This window comes from Lissotriton vulgaris, chromosome 1_2, assembly GCF_964263255.1.
Source record: "Lissotriton vulgaris chromosome 1_2, aLisVul1.2, whole genome shotgun sequence".
Taxonomy (NCBI): domain Eukaryota; kingdom Metazoa; phylum Chordata; class Amphibia; order Caudata; family Salamandridae; genus Lissotriton; species Lissotriton vulgaris.
The window spans coordinates 337,605,395-337,623,758 of record NC_141686.1 but is presented as its reverse complement, the minus strand read 5'-3'; the positions used below and the strand labels follow the sequence as shown (position 1 = coordinate 337,623,758).

The window sequence follows — 18,364 nt, the reverse complement described above, 5'->3', positions numbered from 1 at the left end:
TATAGATTTTGGGAATAAAATAGATTATTGGAGTGATTGAAAAATCTGTCTTTAAGAATTGGTATTCAACATTAGTCAGAAGGCCTTCCCTCTTCCATTTACTAAGATGTTGTTTTAGTTGTTCTTGTACCTCTTTTAGCTTTTGGTGATTGAATTTGGCGTAGCATGTTCTGTTGTCCAAATGTTTGTGGGCTTCTGCTAGATAGTCAACTTTTGGCCACAAGACAATGTTTCCCCCTTTATCTGCTTTGTTTATGGTGACATAATTTTGGTCCTATAATTTTTGGATGAGATCTTGATACTTTTTTGTTTATATCCTATTATTTTCTTTTTTTGTTGGACTTTGGACTGTAGATTTTTTATTTCATCTACTAGTACATCCTGAAAGATGTCGAAAGCATCAGAGGGCATGATGGGTATGATGGGCATGAAGTACGACGGAGGTTTAAAAGGACTGTGATCCAGTTTCCCAAGTCCAATTCCTGCATTCTGTAAGGTTTCTTGTTTATTGGGCAAGTGAATGCACTCACCACTTTTTGATGACAGGGTTGCGAATGTTCGCAGATCATGAATATCTGAAACTGTTAGTGAGGATTCATTTTTTGTTTCTTCTTCTTCTGTTAGTAATGTGGGATCTGAGTTGTTCTTAGATTGTTTAATAGCCTAATATTTTGTCAATTACATTTTTCGTATGAATTTGAAAATGTTCATGCAGGTTTGCACATAATTGAAACTACTCTCTGGACGCTAAGAGAGACCTAGAGATAACAATTGTAGTTCCGCCCTAGTTTATTGCGTTTAGGATATATTGATTATGCTAGTAGTATTAGGATTGATTTTTACTTCCTTTTGTTGTATTGATGTTGTCTGTTCCTTCCGTTTCCTGCAGTTCCTTCAGACACTCGTCCTTTGGTTCTATCTTTGTTTTGAGTCGATATTGGCTTACGGGGTCTATATATATATTGGCCACATTGGCAACAGATTAGATTGCCAAGTGCCCATCATTTCTCAGTAGTATTTGCTCTTCTATTTTTTTCCAGAGGAACATCATTATTAACCCATTATTAATTGGCGGCATTGATTATCATCCTTTCAGCACTAAAGGTTAACCTTATCCACTTCATAGGTCGAGTCAATGTCAGTTTTTTGTAACTTGTATTAGGCTATCCCTGTCACCATTATGTTTTATTTTACTTTAGCATTGCTTATCATTCTTCATTTGGTTTCTTGTTTGACAGTCTTCTTCTTGTATACTTACTGTACTTCTACTACTAGTTCCCTAGTCTACCTTAGGTGACTGACTGTCTATTTTTCTTTTTTTTTACAAATGCAACTGTCTACTTCTGCTACCATCACCCACCATGGCACCTTAGGAAATGAAACCATCAACATGCAGCCATCGCTTCACCTAAACATCAATCACATGTTAGAGAAGATGTGTGGGGGTGTCAATAATGTATATAATATGGGAATTAATTAAATCACACACCTACATCCTTCCAAGTACATACATCAAAAGGCGTTTTAGTTGCAGAATGCTTAGACTAGGAGGAGAGACTGACAGTAGTAGGACAAGTGAAGGTACTGCATCTATCTGTCGGTGTGTTACACTATTGGCAGACTTAAAAAAAACTGGCTGCAGCCCTACAGCAAAAGGAGGACACAAACAATTTGACGTAAAAGAGTAACCCCCAGAAAAGATTTGCATCATATTGTAAAACCAAAAATAATGTATTACCCTAGAAAATATAACCTAGAAGAAAAACCCACAACACCTGATCCACCCCTCTCCCTAACCACACCCAGTGTCCAGTAAATTAAATACATGTCCCTCTACCTTAAAGTTGAAGAAAAAAAAGTAAAACACAAGTTTCCCCAACTCCCAACATCCCACCCACCAAACAAAAGATAAAAAAAATGGCTAAGGGCCGACAACTGAGGTCTAGGGCGTGGGTGCCAGCAAGTTTGCTCCAGGACCTCCTCATGCTTGGCTTCTAGGCACGCCATCCAGAGGAGCATGCAGCGCAGAGAGTTCCCACAGGAACAACAGGGTTGGGCAGCAGTAGATGATGATAAAGTTGATGATTGGCGGGTGGCTGCCAGAACAGGGCGCCGTACCACTGGAGGCACAGGGGATGGCTGGGCCCCGGGCATTGGAGAAAGAAGCTGCAGCTACTGCCTCCTCCCCCACCAGATAAAGAAAAGGAAAAACAGTGGTCCAAAAACCAATTATTTGCACGGTTAAAAGTATACCAAATGAATGCTCTAATTTTGGAGCCAAAAATTAATAAAGCAGATGCTCCTTTGGGGTAACCTTATCCCAGTAATGTAATGTTAACAAATTCTATACATACAGTAAATGTAATAATGTAATCTTATTACATTTACTGTATATATAGAATTTGTTAACATTACATTACTGGGATAAGGTTACCCTAAAGGAGCATCTGCTTTATTAATTTTTGGCTACAAAACTAGAGAATGTATTTGGTATACTTTTAACTGTGCAAATAATTTGTTTTTGGACCATTGTTTTTCTTCATCGAACGTTACCCAGGTCCACAGACTTATTTGGGTCACCCCATACCTGTAACTCCTCCTCCGCCAGGGCAACCAGCAAGTAATATTCATCCTGGATGGCCTGCAGCTCCATTTGCCGGGCCCTGGCTGCTAACTCCTAGCTGGTGGGTTAGGAAGGAGTAGCTATATAAAGAAAGAAAAAAAAAAGACAATTATAACCAATGCTTTTAGCAAAACAGTAACACAAAATGACACCCATAAAAATGATAGTGGCAGGGTAGCACAAGCAATTGTGGTATCCTCCTCACTTCCATAACCCTTAAAATTTGGATGTGATGATTAGACTTTCAGACACTCTGGAGTAGAGTCTCTCTCTTGTTTAGCACAATTAATCTTGTAGGCATGCCAGCTCAGTCCGTTTGTGCCCTAGACAGACTTACTTGTGTCGCAGATTCATGTTACTTCACCACTGTCTGCATGTGGGGCAGCTACACTACACGATTATATATTTTACATTATTGCCATACTCTGTTAAATCAATGGCAAATGCTCAGACAATTTCACTTTCACCCTAACTACTACAATAAGGCACATGATGATGATGACATGCTTTTGAATGATGATATATTCTGTGGCACAACATCATGTCACTCATGTGATGATGGTGATGATGACATAAGTAGTGATTTGTAAGTATTAGTAGTTACCATGCAGCCTATAGGCCACCATGGCTGACACAGTAAAAAATTACATGGGTATGGATGGGAGCAGAAGTGGGACTCGGAGTCAGCGGGAGGTGATTAATGATGGGTGGGTAGGTTACATAATAGTCATGCACAATACATATGTTGTGCATGCAAACTACTGTTAGACAAGGGAGTATTCCATTCTGAAATACAGTACACCTCAGTCCTTTGAATCACAAACCTTGCTAAAAAACAATCCTTGTTCTTCCCAGGGCTTTTTTCATTCATCCTTTGCATTGCTCTTCTACAATTATTATTTTATTCTTCACCCTTGGCTATACTACTCTGGCCCAGTTTATTTTTCTTTTACATTCTCCTCATCTAGTCTGACTCTGTTTTCACCCACTGTATATGATACCCTCTAGGCATCCATTTATCCAAACATGGCTATCATGAACCGACTTTCACCGACAACATACATTTGTTATAGATATAACCAACCACCACCCATGCGTCCTTGCTTGCCCTAGAGTTCGACCCCTCAAACCTGCCAGAGGATTCCTTTCACCCATAAAGTTTCACCAACCCAGGCAGACATCCTTTCTGCTTTGTCTTTCACCTTTCACGCAACCTTCAACTACCCATTCATTCAATCATTTTCATCCACCACATATATGCATCCCGGTGCCCCTTCCTTCACCCACATATCCTTCTCTGCCAGTCACACATGTCGTCTGACTCTTTGTCTTCGTCATAAAACTGACTCCGCTGAGTTGAAGATAGAGTAGGCCATTAGTTATTCAAACCCCACTGCTAATGCTAATGTTAAGTTAAGGGTGTCTTCTTCACCTGTTCAGTGTTCACAACAACTTATTCTCAGCAGAAGTACTGCTGCTGGCTCACTCCCTGCAGTTGATGCATTAGCTCCCTCCGGAGTGGCATGGGCCTTACCGCTGGCCCCGGCACTGATGGTCGGTTGTCTGAAAACTATTTCGATTTTTTTTAGATGCCATATACACCTCCATTATTTTTTTTTCATTAGCAAGATTGAAAATAATACAATTCGGTAGAGTAGAGTAGACACTATTGTCCTGTCAAAAATAACAAAATAATATGGCAATTTTTGAAAAGCCTCTCTAAAAGAAGACAACCCAAAGGACTGGACTCAGTGACTAGAGCTATTGGTGCATCTAATTTTTTGAAAAGACGAAAGAGTGGCCAAGTGGGCCTACATGATGTTTCTCTTATTTGGAAAATAATGGTGCCATCCTTCTACTCCTCATACTTCCTTCCAGCCATGGTGCACGGTAATCAATTGTTCAGTGTTTACCATCAACTGCTCCTCCTAAAAAAAGTACAAGGCCTGGATTGGAAAAAGTAAAATACACCACTTTGGGGTGTCCAACGTGAGTGACCACCATTACTGATTGAGCATGAGGAGAAAGTAAAAGAAACCAAAGCCTTCTCATCTCACAAACCTGCAGAGAATACCTTACTTTGGCAAGCAATCTGCCCAGCAGATTAGTGCTACAAATACTAATAGTAGTAAGGAGTCCTTACTAGTACTAGTAGTAGCCTGCAACCAATGGGTTCTCTTATAGTACCATGTCTAGGCAATCCATATATAAGGGGAGAGGGAAAGGTGAGTGAAATCCAGAAGACAGCAAGACACAGACTAATACATAGTCAGAGCAGAGATTAGTCAGATGAAGTTTGATTTGATGTAAAAAAAACAGACACTAGAAACCAGGTTTAGGACTAGTAGTAGGAAATGGAGCAAAAACAAGAATTTAGAAACAGATTGATTTAAAAGGATTTTGGAAAAATGTAAATTAGGAAGTGGAAATAATGGAGCTGTAAAAGTTAGGGAAATAATATTAATATATAAAAACACTAGGAGGACTTACTAGGACCAGCAGCAGAGCCATCTGCACCTAAGGCTGCTTCCTGCTGCTCCAAGGAGGCCCCTCAAGCTCCCGCACCTGTTGCATTGCCAGCAGACCCAGTCTTCTTTTTGCCCCTGGATGCTGATCAGGTAAGACAAGATTGAAGAGACAAGTGACTTGCATTAAATAAATCAATGTAATTGCTCTAAAAATATTTTTAGAGGGAAATGGCAAATGCAATAACAATGACCTATCCTAAATCAGATCGGCTTATTCGACTAGTAGTAGTCGACTAATATGTATCACAGCCAAGTACCATCCGATCATTATTATTCCACAGTTCAATTCTGATTCCTTAATCCTAAACATACCTAGCCCGACTATTCCAGACTTTGAAAAGAATTGTAAAAATATTATGTGTGCTTCTACTTAGTTCCAATCTCATTACTTATCATCTCCCAGTTTCCAACTCAAACCCCCTTTGACGGGCCAATTACTAAGTCTGCATTTGTATTCTTCTTAATGCATAGATGGACGCATGCATATTGCATATACCAATTTAGTTGGTTGCTATTCTATTCACTCACTAGAAAAAAGAACTAGAAAAGGTAGTATTCGGACTGTATCATGTGAGAGGGTGTGTCACGCAGGCTGCTAAATTACAAAATAATACTAACGACTATCCCTATCTTAGTGGCAGGAGACAGTACAGCCTGACAGGACAAAGGAAAGGACAGGAGTCTTTCCTATATGCATTACCTAACTTAAATTCTCTAACCTCTCTTACATAACCAGCCAAGAGATCGCAAAGCTGCAAACAAGTACGATTAGTTATTAGCGCTGAGCATGAGCACATGTCTGGAAGTAACAATCACATAATAAAAGATTTTTAAACATGAGTTACCTGCATATCAGTAGCAACATCATATTAGCTATTTGCGAAAAAAAGAAATTTTGCAATAACACAGAACATAAGAACACAATAGCAACATAATTAGCAACTCACCAAGCCCCTTGACCTCAACACCTAGCAGGTCCAGAAGTTCATGCTCCCATTCCAGGAGGTCAGACCACTGGTGCATCAATTGGTTACAGGTATGCCATACCCTAGAGCAGTCAAACACACCTTGCTGCCCTGTCCGGCCGCCATTGGCGCTCCCGGAGCCTATACCCAGGCTTGCTGCCTGGTGCCAGGGTTAAGCGGAGGTAGCGTTGGCCAAACAAAAACAGTGCAGCCAACTCCGTCTCACTGAAAAAGGCCTATGGCTGTACCCCTTGTGGGTGTCACCTTCCGCAAGGAAGGCGGTCATAGCTCTCACTCCTCGGCCTTTTCCCCGGGCCCTAGTTGTTTTAAGGCTCTTCACCATGGTTCTGGGTAGGTGGGGGCCTGAAAAAAAAAGGTAGGAAGTAAAAAAGTAAGTAAAAGAAATTAAAAAAGCAAGTAATAGAAAAAGAGTGAAAAACGCACTAAAAACACACAAGAAGTAGGAAAAAACACAAAATATAAAATCAGGACTAGAGAGGGATAGATAATAAATAAAAAAGATTAAAAAAAAGTTTGTAGAAACAAAGAATCGAAAAGATATAGGGAGGATAGAAAACAGGCCCAGAACCATAGCAAAAAGTGAAAAACAAGTTGGCTGCGCCCATTGGCGACCGTGTGGAGAAGTTTGCACAATATTTCTCCCTGAGCACACAATAAGCTTCCCGAACATGCAATGCGCATCCCTGAACAGGAAAAAAAACATCCCGAATGGGCGAAACAAGATACTCAGTGTGCTTGCGGATCTCGCTGATTGCGACTTCACAGAATTCTACTAAGCGCGGCTACGCAAACTCCACCCAGGGTTACATATTGCATTATTTGGTATTCCAATAATCCATACTTGGTTCTAGGGCCGTCTTCCATTCATCTCTTTCACGTACACTAACGATATGATAGGCACCCTACAAATCCAATTTCGTAAAAATATTTGCACCTTTCAGTTGATTGAGACTGAGATCAAGGGTGAGGGATAGAGATTTTTTTCAGTTATACTGTTTAGTGCTCGATAGTCAATATAAGATCTCAACTCTCCCTGACTTTTGGAAACGAGGAAGAATGGCCAGGAGACTTCGAAGGTCGATTTAATCCATTTTCCAGAAATGTTCTTAAGATAATCCTTCAGATACTGATTCTCCACTTCGGTGAGGGAGTAGTTTCTACTACAAGGTAGATTTGCCCCTGGTTCTAGGGTGATTTTACAATCATAAGAACGATGTGGCGGGCATTTCTTCTCCTCCGTTTCATTGATCACATAGGTAAACTCTTGATATTCATCTGGAAGTTTTTGAGTCTTTACAACACACACCATCATCTTGTTCTCGCACAAGGAGTTGCCAGATGCAGGCCCAGTGAGGCATCCAGGCCCCGGGGACTGTCCACACTTTCATGGTTTTGGATGCTATGGTGTTGTAATGAGTGTGCAATGATAAGTGATGCATTACTGCTTTTGCCCAGGAATGTGCCTCTTTTTATGATTGTAGCCCTGAATTTTCTCTCCCCCTGGGACTCTGGCTGGTCATCCTGGCTGTTGGAGGGCTTGGAAGGTTGTTGATCTGTGCTGCACTTGACACTGGCTGCTTCATTCTGCTTTCCATTGGTTTTGTTTCCTATGTTTCATTGGAGGTGGACTTATAGGCTATTTTTGCCTCTAGAGGGAAACAAATCATGTTGGGATGCCTAACTTGAGTTTTTTTTGTCTCTAATGAGTCTTTTGTTAGTTTTCACCTGCTAACGTCAGAATTTGTATCATCATCACGCTATTGTTAGTAAACTATCGACATGTAGCGATGTATGGTAAATACATCGTCACCAGGGCAATAGTTTTTGGTGATAGGCCACGTTAAGAAAACTGCTGCTAACTAGCTTTAGCGTTAGTTAGTGGTAGTTCTTATACATATACCCCCTAGTGAGTTACATATACAACACCCAACAGTTCAAATAACATGTATAACAGTTACATCATCAGTGAGCCAAATCTAAACATTGCTCACCTGTGTGAAAGACCACCTGGTGCTCCTTGGAGCTGTGAACAATAAATCACTCCTGCGCACCAAGTAAGGAGTTCTGCATCACCTACCACATGCCACCACTACATCGGGGTGCACGGAGGAGATTACCAATAGTGGACTGCACCTCTCTGTATCACAGGCTGGAGAATGTTGTGCTGGGTGAGGCCCTTGAGCAGTGCTGAACTTGTATGGCAAGAGCCCGGCACCTTCATGTTTGAGGTAGCCCTGTTGCATCACCTGCATCAGGAGGTTTCCCCAGCAGACTTGGCGGCAACAGCTGTACCCAGGCTTGTGAAATCCCACCTGGTGGAGGCTCCTGGTACCTGAGTCACAGATTTGGAGAGAATGCAGTGGATTGTGCCACTTTGTCAATGTCCAGATGAGGAGAAAGTGGGATGTGTAGCGGAGGAGGCCAGGTGGTCAAGTTGGGCCCAGGCCTAGCACCTGTGTGTGATGCACCCCGAGTGGTGGCTCATCCACTATAGCTTTCAAGCAGTGCAAGAAGAGGAAACATAACATGATGATACCTTTCTGATGTACTCATGCTATGTTTCCTTTGTGGGCTGGTGGGTGGGTGGGGCTGCTCCACTCACGGAGCAGGGGCGGAGTGGTAAGTGCACAATGACTGTTTGGTCAGCCCTCTCAGGCCGTCCAAAGAAGTCATGCACACTTCCTTGTTTCCAATGCATGCTGCATTCCAGCCTGCATGGAGTACATGCCCACCACTCAAGCCCCTGGCTGAACTCATTGTCATGGCACTCAGGAACAATCACAATGCCGCATTGCAGCATTGGTATTGGCTTAGAGGAGGAAAACTGGCTGACTGCTTCCTGTTCCTGGAAGCAGACTCAGGAGAGCAGGAGCACAGAAGACGCAGTACCCTTCCTTGAGGTAAGAAAGTAAAAAATATATATTTATAACCCCTACTCCCCCATATTTCAGCCCCTCCAGGTTCCTTGCCAGTGTTTCCTGCCTCAAAGCTGTCCTGTCCCCACTGCAGCAGTATTTAATGGTGGCCGCTGTGCAGCCATGCACAGCGGGTGTTCCACTGGTATGCCAAATTCAAGCCTGTCTGCAACTGTACACTCCGGGACCTCACCCTGCACCTAGGGCCTTTCCTCTCAGACGCTACACTGCTACAACAACAGAACCCTTCTTTCCATCAATCCTAGATACCACACCACCTGCCAGCTAGCAAGACTGTAGAATTCTCTTGCACCATGCGCCTGTCAAAATTGCAAACGCATCTTCTGCCACATCAGAACACCAGCACCTCCCACAGCCCAGCCGACCAACAGTGCAACCAACAGACTCAATTGCATCCTCCTCAGTGTGTGGTCCCTCCACATACATGCAACAAAAATCTGGGAAATCCTCGACATCACCTCTTCAGACATCAACTTCATGGAAACATATACCAACCTCTGCTCTGGACCATACATCGTCATCACATCCACCTACAAATTCATGAGCACGGACCACCCAATGGGCCCAGGAGGAGGCATTGCCATTGTCTAAAAAAGCACACTTCGACTGACCATGCACTTTAATGACTCGAAGATGATAATGGAACACCTCCACTTCCAGCTCTGGACCAATCCCAACACCACCCTCTGTGGCACCATCATCTACAGACCTCCTGGGCCAGGAACCCCCATTAACTGATGGCATTGTAGACCTCATTGCACCCCAGGCCCTCCCATCCACTGATTACATCCTACTTGGAGACTTAAACTTCCACCTGAATAATCCCAGTGACCACAACACCACCCCCTTCCTGGAGAACCTCGTCAACATCGGACTCAAGCATCTAGTCAATGCACTTACCCTCATAGCCTGACAGTCACTCGAGCTGTCTTCTCCACCAGCAGGAACCTCAACTAAATCCAAAGCACTGGACTCTCCTGTATCGACCATCATTGTTTACATTATTCCTTCACCACGACCACCGTACACCATCGCCATCATTTCCCCTGTCGCAGCTAGATCCACCGAAGAACTTTCTGTCACATCCATCAGCTCTACCACTCCGCCAATGCTTACAGATGCCAACAATGCAGCACGCAACTTTCACCGAAGGATCTCTAAGTACACCGACACCCTGGTTCCCCTCAAGAAAAGACCAGGAAAACAACACTCCAAGAAGGCCAACTGGTTCATTCCCGCCCTCCACTAGTCTAGGCCCACCTGCAGAAGTCTTAAGAAGAGATGGAGCCACAACATCAATCAACTCCGCATCACAGTCATCTTTGCACCATGGAGCAAGGGTGCCTGAGCTTGTGAATGGCAACCATTGTGCACCAACGTAGGGAAAAAAGACAGGGGGCTTATTCATGAGCCCCTTCTGACTGATTCACCCCGCAGGTGCATCATTTTCTTGACGTACTTGCAGTGTCATGTAGATAGGCTTTGCCTTCACACTGTGTTAAGTTAGCATGAGCCTATTAGAAGTTTAAACGCCATTTTTCCTTTCCGGTGCTACTGCACACGGCACATATTGTTATTAATGCTTTGAGCCTAGTAGACAATTTTGCTTCACACAAGAATAATATGTGTTCCTATTGTATCAGCGTTGCTTGGTAAGCTATGTCTGAACAGTGAGTGCCGAGGCCTTCAAGGGTATTTCAACACAGTGGCTGGTGTTCGGTCGGATCAGCGCACGTCCTAGACATAACACATATGCAGCTGTGGCCAACTCTGTTTTTGGCGCGTTTAATAATGCACTACACAGAGCATACATACACACTTGATGAATATTCGCATGCAGAGAGCTGGTGTAGAAGATGATGCAATCCCTTTCTACTAAGACCAGAGGTATGGGGCCGCCCTTCTAAAACACAAAGAGACCTTCTGTAGATATAATATAATATACTAGCAAGGGAGGGTAAGACTGAGGTATCATTTAGCCTTCTTCCCTTTAGCATTTTAATATGCTTTCTCCTTTATATTTTATGGACTAGTATCTATGCTGATAACCTTGTTTCTTATAATATGTTTGCTTGTATTAGCTTAGATACTGCGCCTGAGAACACTTCATTAGAAATAAACATTTCAAACTTGCACGTGTTTTCATTTTCTCATCGTTTTGGACTGGTATGATAGTATAACGAAAGAGTGTTCATGTGTTCCACGTTACCTGAGGTGCTCTAAGTCCATGTTCTGGGTTGTCTAATCATTGGGGGTATTGAAGAACCAATGAGACACTGATTGCTAGTCTGGTGGGGGATTCTGGCTACTAACGTGAGTTTTGGTACACCCTAATTCACTAAGGTTCCAAGTCTCTATGCACAGTTCTGTGTAGGATCAGAATCCCTGCAACAGCAGTGTAATTCTGGCGCCACATTGTGCCGTATTTGCAAAGTGGCCCATCTAGGCATCTGCGTGACCTTGTGGACCCCTGTGCCACATTATACCTGCATTATACCTGCATAAAGTATGATGGATGCAGGGTGGGTGTTCCCAGCCAACTAAGTCTCATAGGAGTGGCACATTGAAATCCATAAGATTTCCCAGCAACAATGGTAGGACGCCACTGCATCAGTATCTTACGCATGCCTCATGGCAGGTGTAAAGGTAACCCAGTGTCATAGGGATAGGTTGGCCCCATGACTTGCTGGAGTTGCATCATGATTGTGACACAACTGCAGCAATGTGTGACTTTAGCACTGACAGATACATCAGGATTCCAGACGTATCTGTCATTAATTGCAACATGGAGCGCCATACAGTGAATACAGCACATCCAGGGTGTCGCAAGAAGGGCATAGTGAAAATTGTTGCAACGCTGTTTCGCCACAGCGATGCAACACTTTTCATGAATTAGGCCCAGGAATGCGCACTATGTTATTGATGGTGTTCATTCCTGCCCTGTAGTTTTGTCAAAGGGCGGCGCAGCAACATTCCTAGCACCATTTTTAAGACCAGCTATTTTCTGGTCTTAAAAAAGCTCCTCTAACTGGAGTTATAGGCAGTTTTTTGGGGATTTTTGTACCATACAAGGAATTCTTGTAAATATCCCAAAGTGGGGTTAGCAGCAGTTTTTGTCTTGGAAGGCCTACCATGCATCTCATTTTCGCTAAGTCCCGCTAACAGAAGTGGCGATCCTAAAAATTCACGTTAATGGCGGAAAACTGCTGTTAACTGCGGTTAGCAGCAACTTGTAAATCCGGCGATAAAAAGGGCACTGTAGATCACGATGAGAGCTTGGAGGCTTTACTGGTGCCTAGTTAGGTCCCTTGGAATCTTGGGGATCGGCCCTGAATTTAACATCAAGGCCAGAATTCCCTTGCCTGACCACAAGATGGCTGCCACAGTGGTGCACACCATATTGTGCTATTACTGTAGGACAAAAAACGGACATCTAACTGACCTTCACCTTTCCCCCAGCAAGACCTAGGATGTGCTGAACTTACCTGCGATCGCGGAGACCTAGCTATCTGGTCGATGCCCGGTGGAGCTACCTGATAGCTATAGAGGAGATGGGCTGTGGACTTCCCCTTTGACCTTCACCTACCCAGCCGGACTTTGGACAGTCTTACTTCGTCTCTCCGTCGTACCACCCTCTCACCTCTTTACACGAACCCCTACCACTCTACGCTCCTTTAATCTCATCTTCTATGCTCTTTAATTGTTTTTCTGAGGAGACCTTGCCATTTGGCCGATGCCCGGTGCAGCTATTGGATAGCTATAGAGGAGATGGGCTGCAGACTTCCCCCTCAGCCCTGACCTACCCAGCAGACTTTCCGTTTATCTCCGTCATATCTCCCTCCTACCCCTTTTACCATACCCCTTTCCCTTTCTTACACTGCATTTCCGAGTCTTCTATGCTCCTTAAATGTTTGTGTCTGTAACTAATGTAATTGCAACTGAATGCAACTCTGTAACATTGTTGAATCTCAAGTAAAGCGCTCTGATACCCTCGGGTCTAGCTAGCGCTATCTAAAACTCTTTAAATAAAATAAAATAAATAAATCGTAGCCTCAAAGAATTGATGCTACGGCACAGTTAACTTCTTCTACATATGCCCCAATATGCTGCTACTTGAACGCCTGGGGGTTGATCATTGTCATGTGAATTATGTGCATGCGAGCAAAAGAATATCCTGAGGGCATAATTAGAGGGGATTGAACTGAGGAATAAACATTTGGATCGTCTACACTGTGGGCTCATTCTTGCTGTGGGACCCTGACCTTTACCTCCTTTATTCTGGCGAAGATGATGGGTAATCACAGTCTTTAATTTTGAACCGAAATCAACTGCAGTGGAATAGTTGCTGGTATTCATCGTTGTAAACTGTTTTGGTTGCCAGATAGAGAGGAAAAGTGTTTGGGAGATGTGCTCCCGTCCTGGGTGGCAGCTGAACCAGATTTACTGTGCGGGTGTAGTGGGAACTCATTTCTGCATTTTCAAAATGAGCGGAGTAGCTTGGGCACGAAATTCCGTTTGCGTCATCTGCAGCAGTTGCCAGACGACAGTGGCGTTAGTGCATTTTGCCAAAAGCTTTTTGTGGACCGGTGTGATGTCATCACGCTGAGCATCAACAACATGGTGCTCATTTTGGGTTGCTTCCAGGTGTCTCGGAGAAGGAAGAGAGTGTCATGCTCCCAATTTATCTAGGGCATTGATGGTGAAGTGCACACCCAGGTGATTCATTTGTGCATTCACAGTGATGTGCACACCTAAGAACCCACTGTTTCCCATGTGTTCCACGTGCTGTGGAACCTTTCCTGCCAAAGCTCCGAGAAAATTTATTGGTTTGAAAGAAGTGGGGGCTGGGGAGAGAGCTGCAGCTGGAGGAAGCATGCTGAGGTGAGTGATCCATCCTCAAATAAAGTGGTTTCCTTTGTACTTCATCGGTGTTTGGTGCATCTGTAAATTCTACATCCACTATTGACATCAGATCTTTTGGAGAGAAATGGATTAGTTGGTATACTCGAGGATGGTGTCACGCCCTATATTGTTTTTAAATCTACGTGCCATGTTTGGTACATCACAAAATACTTGTATCACTTCCTCTACTTCCCACTTCATCCTCCCTTTGTCTTCCTTTTTCCTCTATTTCCCCTTTAAATAGGGAAACACGATTAAGATTCCACACTGCTCCATCGCCTACTCGCACAGCATTTATAAGCACTTCCACAACTTTCACCGCCTGAAACTGCTTCTACGTCATTACTAACCAATGGCATAAATCCCTCTGAATTATTTTTCAGACTCTCCCACTTACCTCTTCAAAATGTTGGCATGTGTGCAATCCAATAAGTATAAAGTAAACTACTGAGCTGTTTATTAGAGTGGAAACCCATTAAGGCAGATACCCTGCAGAAGGCTGGCACTGCAGAGACTAGGCATGTACCGAAACATTGCCCCATACCTCAGCCTCTCCCCAGGAGATCCGGTCAGTGATATATCGATAACAGGAATCATTATGAGGACGCCAGATGGTCTCGCCCTCCCAGCGTAGATCTCCATCAGAGACATTGCTCTTGTAGGTGACAGGGCTCTTGTAGGTGACAGGGCTCTTGTGGGTGGTCTTTCCCAAGGTCGGGGCCACTTCAGAGTCAACTAGGGAGACAAGTAATGCAAGCAATTTTAAAGCAGATTCTAATTATATGTACATTTCGTGGTCACAAAATATGACAAGAAATAAAACAATTTAATGGACTTTGACACGCTGATAAAATAAACGGCAAAAATAAGTATTATGTATGTTGCTAAATGAAGCAGTGTTTAATGTTTTTTATTGTCTGGAGGTGGGCAGCAGTGCAGATTTTATTTAAAAAAATAACAAGTTCTACTTTTTTCATTTCCATCATTATTATTTATAATTTTTTTAATTTATATCTAGGCGCAACAGCTACCCAAAAGGGTTTCCCGGCACCCGGCGGAAAATAGCGACAAAAAAGGGGAATGGAACTACTGATTAAAGAGCCAGGTTTTGAGGGACTAACGAAAGAGTGTGACGTTCATCTGAGTTTGAAGGTACAGCGGCAGAGTATTCCGTAAAACAGGGCCCAAATAAGAAAAAGAACGACCACCCATGCGGGATAGTCTAATCCTTGGCACCTGGAATTTAGCCTGGGTAATGGATCTAAGAGTACGGGAAGGTAAATAGAGATGGGCCTGATTTTGCACATACATAGGAGCCATACCGTACTGGATTCTGAACATATAGTTCAGAGCTGTGAACTTAATCCGATTCTCAATTCTCAACCAGTGAAGATCTCTCAAGGAAGCGGAAATAGAAGCAGTTCTCGGGGTTCGACAGAGCAATCTGGCCGCTGAGTTGTGTACTCTCTGAAGCTTTCAGATAACATATTTATTAGCTGCAAGATAGAGGATGTTACCATAGTCCAGTCTGGATGTAATAAGAGCCTGGACTACGGTACTCTGAGTCAGGCCAGGGAGCATCAACACCATTTTTCACCATTCAACTTGAGAATATTGGCATGCATCCAGGATGAAACTTTGGTGAACCCAGCCCGAAGATCAGAAGGCTCTGAATTATTTCTTGCAGACAGTGAAAAAATAATCTGAGTGTCGTGAGCGTATGAGAATAACGACAACCCCGCTTATTCAACCACCGTTGCCAGGGGTCTAACATATATGTTAAATAACAGCAGTTAAGAATAGATCCCTGGAGGACTCCATATGGGGATGAATGAGTCTTAGAATTAGCCACAGAAGAGAAAATCTGAAACGTGCGGTCCTTGAGAAAAGAGGTTAACCAGCCCAGATCAGAACCAGTAACCCCTATAGATTGTAGAGCATTTATCAACACGGCATGGGACACCGTATCAAACGCCGCACTTAAATCCAGTAGGACAAGTGTGACCGTGTTTCCTGCATCCAAGTTTTGGCGCAGCATTTCGGTTACGCCAAGGAGAGCCGTCTCAGTAGAGTCACCGGTACGAAAACCAGATAGAGAAGAGTGCAAAATCTTTTTCTTTTCCATGAACTGAGACAATTAACCATTGATATGTCTGTCCAAGATTTTAGAAAGTACAGGAAGCAGGGAAATTGCCCGATAGTTCGACAGCACCGTAGAATCAGCATTAGCCTTTTTCAATAATGGAATGACCATTGCATGTTTCCATTCCAGGGGAACAAAAGATTCCTTTAGAGAAGTATTTAGGAGTTCCATAATGATTGTAAGCATTGGCAGGTCAAGCTGCTGCAGCACAGAAATAGGAAGGAGATCGCAAGGAGAACCCGATTTAATGCAGCCCAGATGCAATTTAAGGGACGTCATGTCCAATAATGGCCAATTCTCTACTTTATTGATGGTATTTATATTAGGCAGATCTTTATCAACAGATGGCACTGTTAAATAACTGGAGACTAATGGTATTAACTCGTGGGATGATGGCAAATTCTCAGTCAGATTAATCAATCAATCAATCAATGACACTTGTAGAGCGCGTTACATACCCGTAGGGTCTCAAGGCGCTGGGGGGGGGGGGGTGCCGCTACTGCTCGAACAGCCAGGTCTTCAGCTTAGATTAGAGTATGTTGCTTCCACTTTATTAGTAAAGAATAGAGCAAGGTATTCGCATTGTGTTTTGTTCAGATTGGGGGGAGTAGGCTGTGTTGTGGCACCTGATCATGGTTCTCTATGAATTGTACAAGCTGTTCAAAAATACCGTAAGAAGCCTCGTCTACTGTGCTACCGTGCTGTACGCATATTGCAACACTCCTATGCACTGCTAGGTAGAAGAGAGTACATTTACTATGTTTACACTGATGTTGACTTAGTAAAAACTTGTCTGGGTCTATATAACAGAGGATAGACTTTTAATACACATATAACATTGTGGTAAATAAAAGATTTTAGGGGAAATATTTCCAAAGGATTGTTGCATTTAGGGCTCCTATATTGCTGAGCCTACAATGCTAAAGAATTAAACGCAGGCTTCCGGGAACTCTTGTTCAGCCTTCTTAATATTCTTTACAAGCCAGTTGAGGGCTCCTATCTATCCTGCAATCCTGAAGGCTTCAGTCTGCCTGCTGCATTGAGGACTTCAGTCCATTTATTACAATTTGGGCTTTTTGTCTACTCTACAGTGCTGAGGGTTCTTGTCTACACTGCAGCACAGATGACTCTTGTCAAACTGGCAGTGCTCTGGGTTCTTGTCTACCCTAGAGTGCTGAAGACTCATCCCTATCCTGGAGAGGTGAGGGCTCTTAACTACCCTGCAGATCCAAGGGCTCTTTTCTCCTCTGCAGTGGCAAAGGCTGTTATCTACTCTGGAGTTTCTAGGGCTGTTATCTACCCAGCAGTGCTGAGGGCTCCCGCCTACTCTGCAAAGTCAATGGCTCTTTTCAACCCTGCAACACAGAAGGCTCCTTTCCATCCTGCAGTACCAGGGGTCATGTCCACCCTTCAGTGTTGAGGGCTCTTATCTCCCTTGCAGCGCCAAGGACTCTTGTCCACACTGCAGCACTAAGGGCTCCTGTCTTGTTTAGAATGCAGAGGGCTCCTATTTAACCTGCAGTACGGAGAGCTCTTGCCAACCCTGCAGAGCAGAGGGCTATTCTCGACCCTAAAGTGCCCTGGCCTCTTGTCTACCTGGTGACGCTGAGTTCTCTGTTCTACCCTGCTGTGCTGATGGCCCCTGCATACCCTGCAGAGTCAATGGCTCTTTTCTACCCTACAATGCAGAAGGCGATTTTACATCCTGAAGTACCAAGAGCTCTTGCCTACCCTGCGGTGTCGAGAACTTTTGCCAACCCTGTAGTGCTGAGGGCTCTTGTCTACCATGCAGATCTAAAGGCTCTTGCTTACCCTGCAGTAATGAGGGCTCCTGCCAACCCTGCAGTGCTGAGGGCTCTTTTCTACTCTGCAGGACCAAGGGTTCTTACCTACTCTGCAGTGCCAAGGTCTCTTGTTAATCCAACAGTGCAGAGGGCTCCTGTCTTTCCTGCACTGCAGAGGTCTCTTATCTATTCGGCAGTGCTGAAGGCTCTTGTCTTCCCTGCAGTGCTGGGGGCTCTTGTCGACACTGCTTTGCTGAGTGCTCTTTTCTACCTGCAGGGCTGAGGGCTTTTGTCTACCCTACAGTGCTATTGCCTGCCCAGCAGTCAAGTCAAGTGAAGTTGATTTATATAGCGCACTACATACCCAGAGGGTCTCAAGGCGCTTGAGGAAGGGTGGGGAATTACTTGTCAAATATCCAAGTTTTAAGTTGCTTTCTGAATGCTAGGTGGTTCTGAGTGAGA

General features: G+C 43.8%; 1 protein-coding gene across 1 annotated transcript in view; it reads right to left on the bottom strand.

Annotated features, from left to right (window-relative positions):
* The window catches only part of LOC147736700 (lectin-like), a 137,927-nt gene that overhangs the window by 72,853 nt on the left and 46,710 nt on the right, over positions 1-18,364 (bottom strand). The window contains exon 2 of the mRNA XM_086952673.1: positions 14,520-14,710. Coding sequence (XP_086808799.1) covers positions 14,520-14,710 — 191 coding nt within the window. The remainder of the gene's footprint in view (positions 1-14,519; positions 14,711-18,364) is intronic.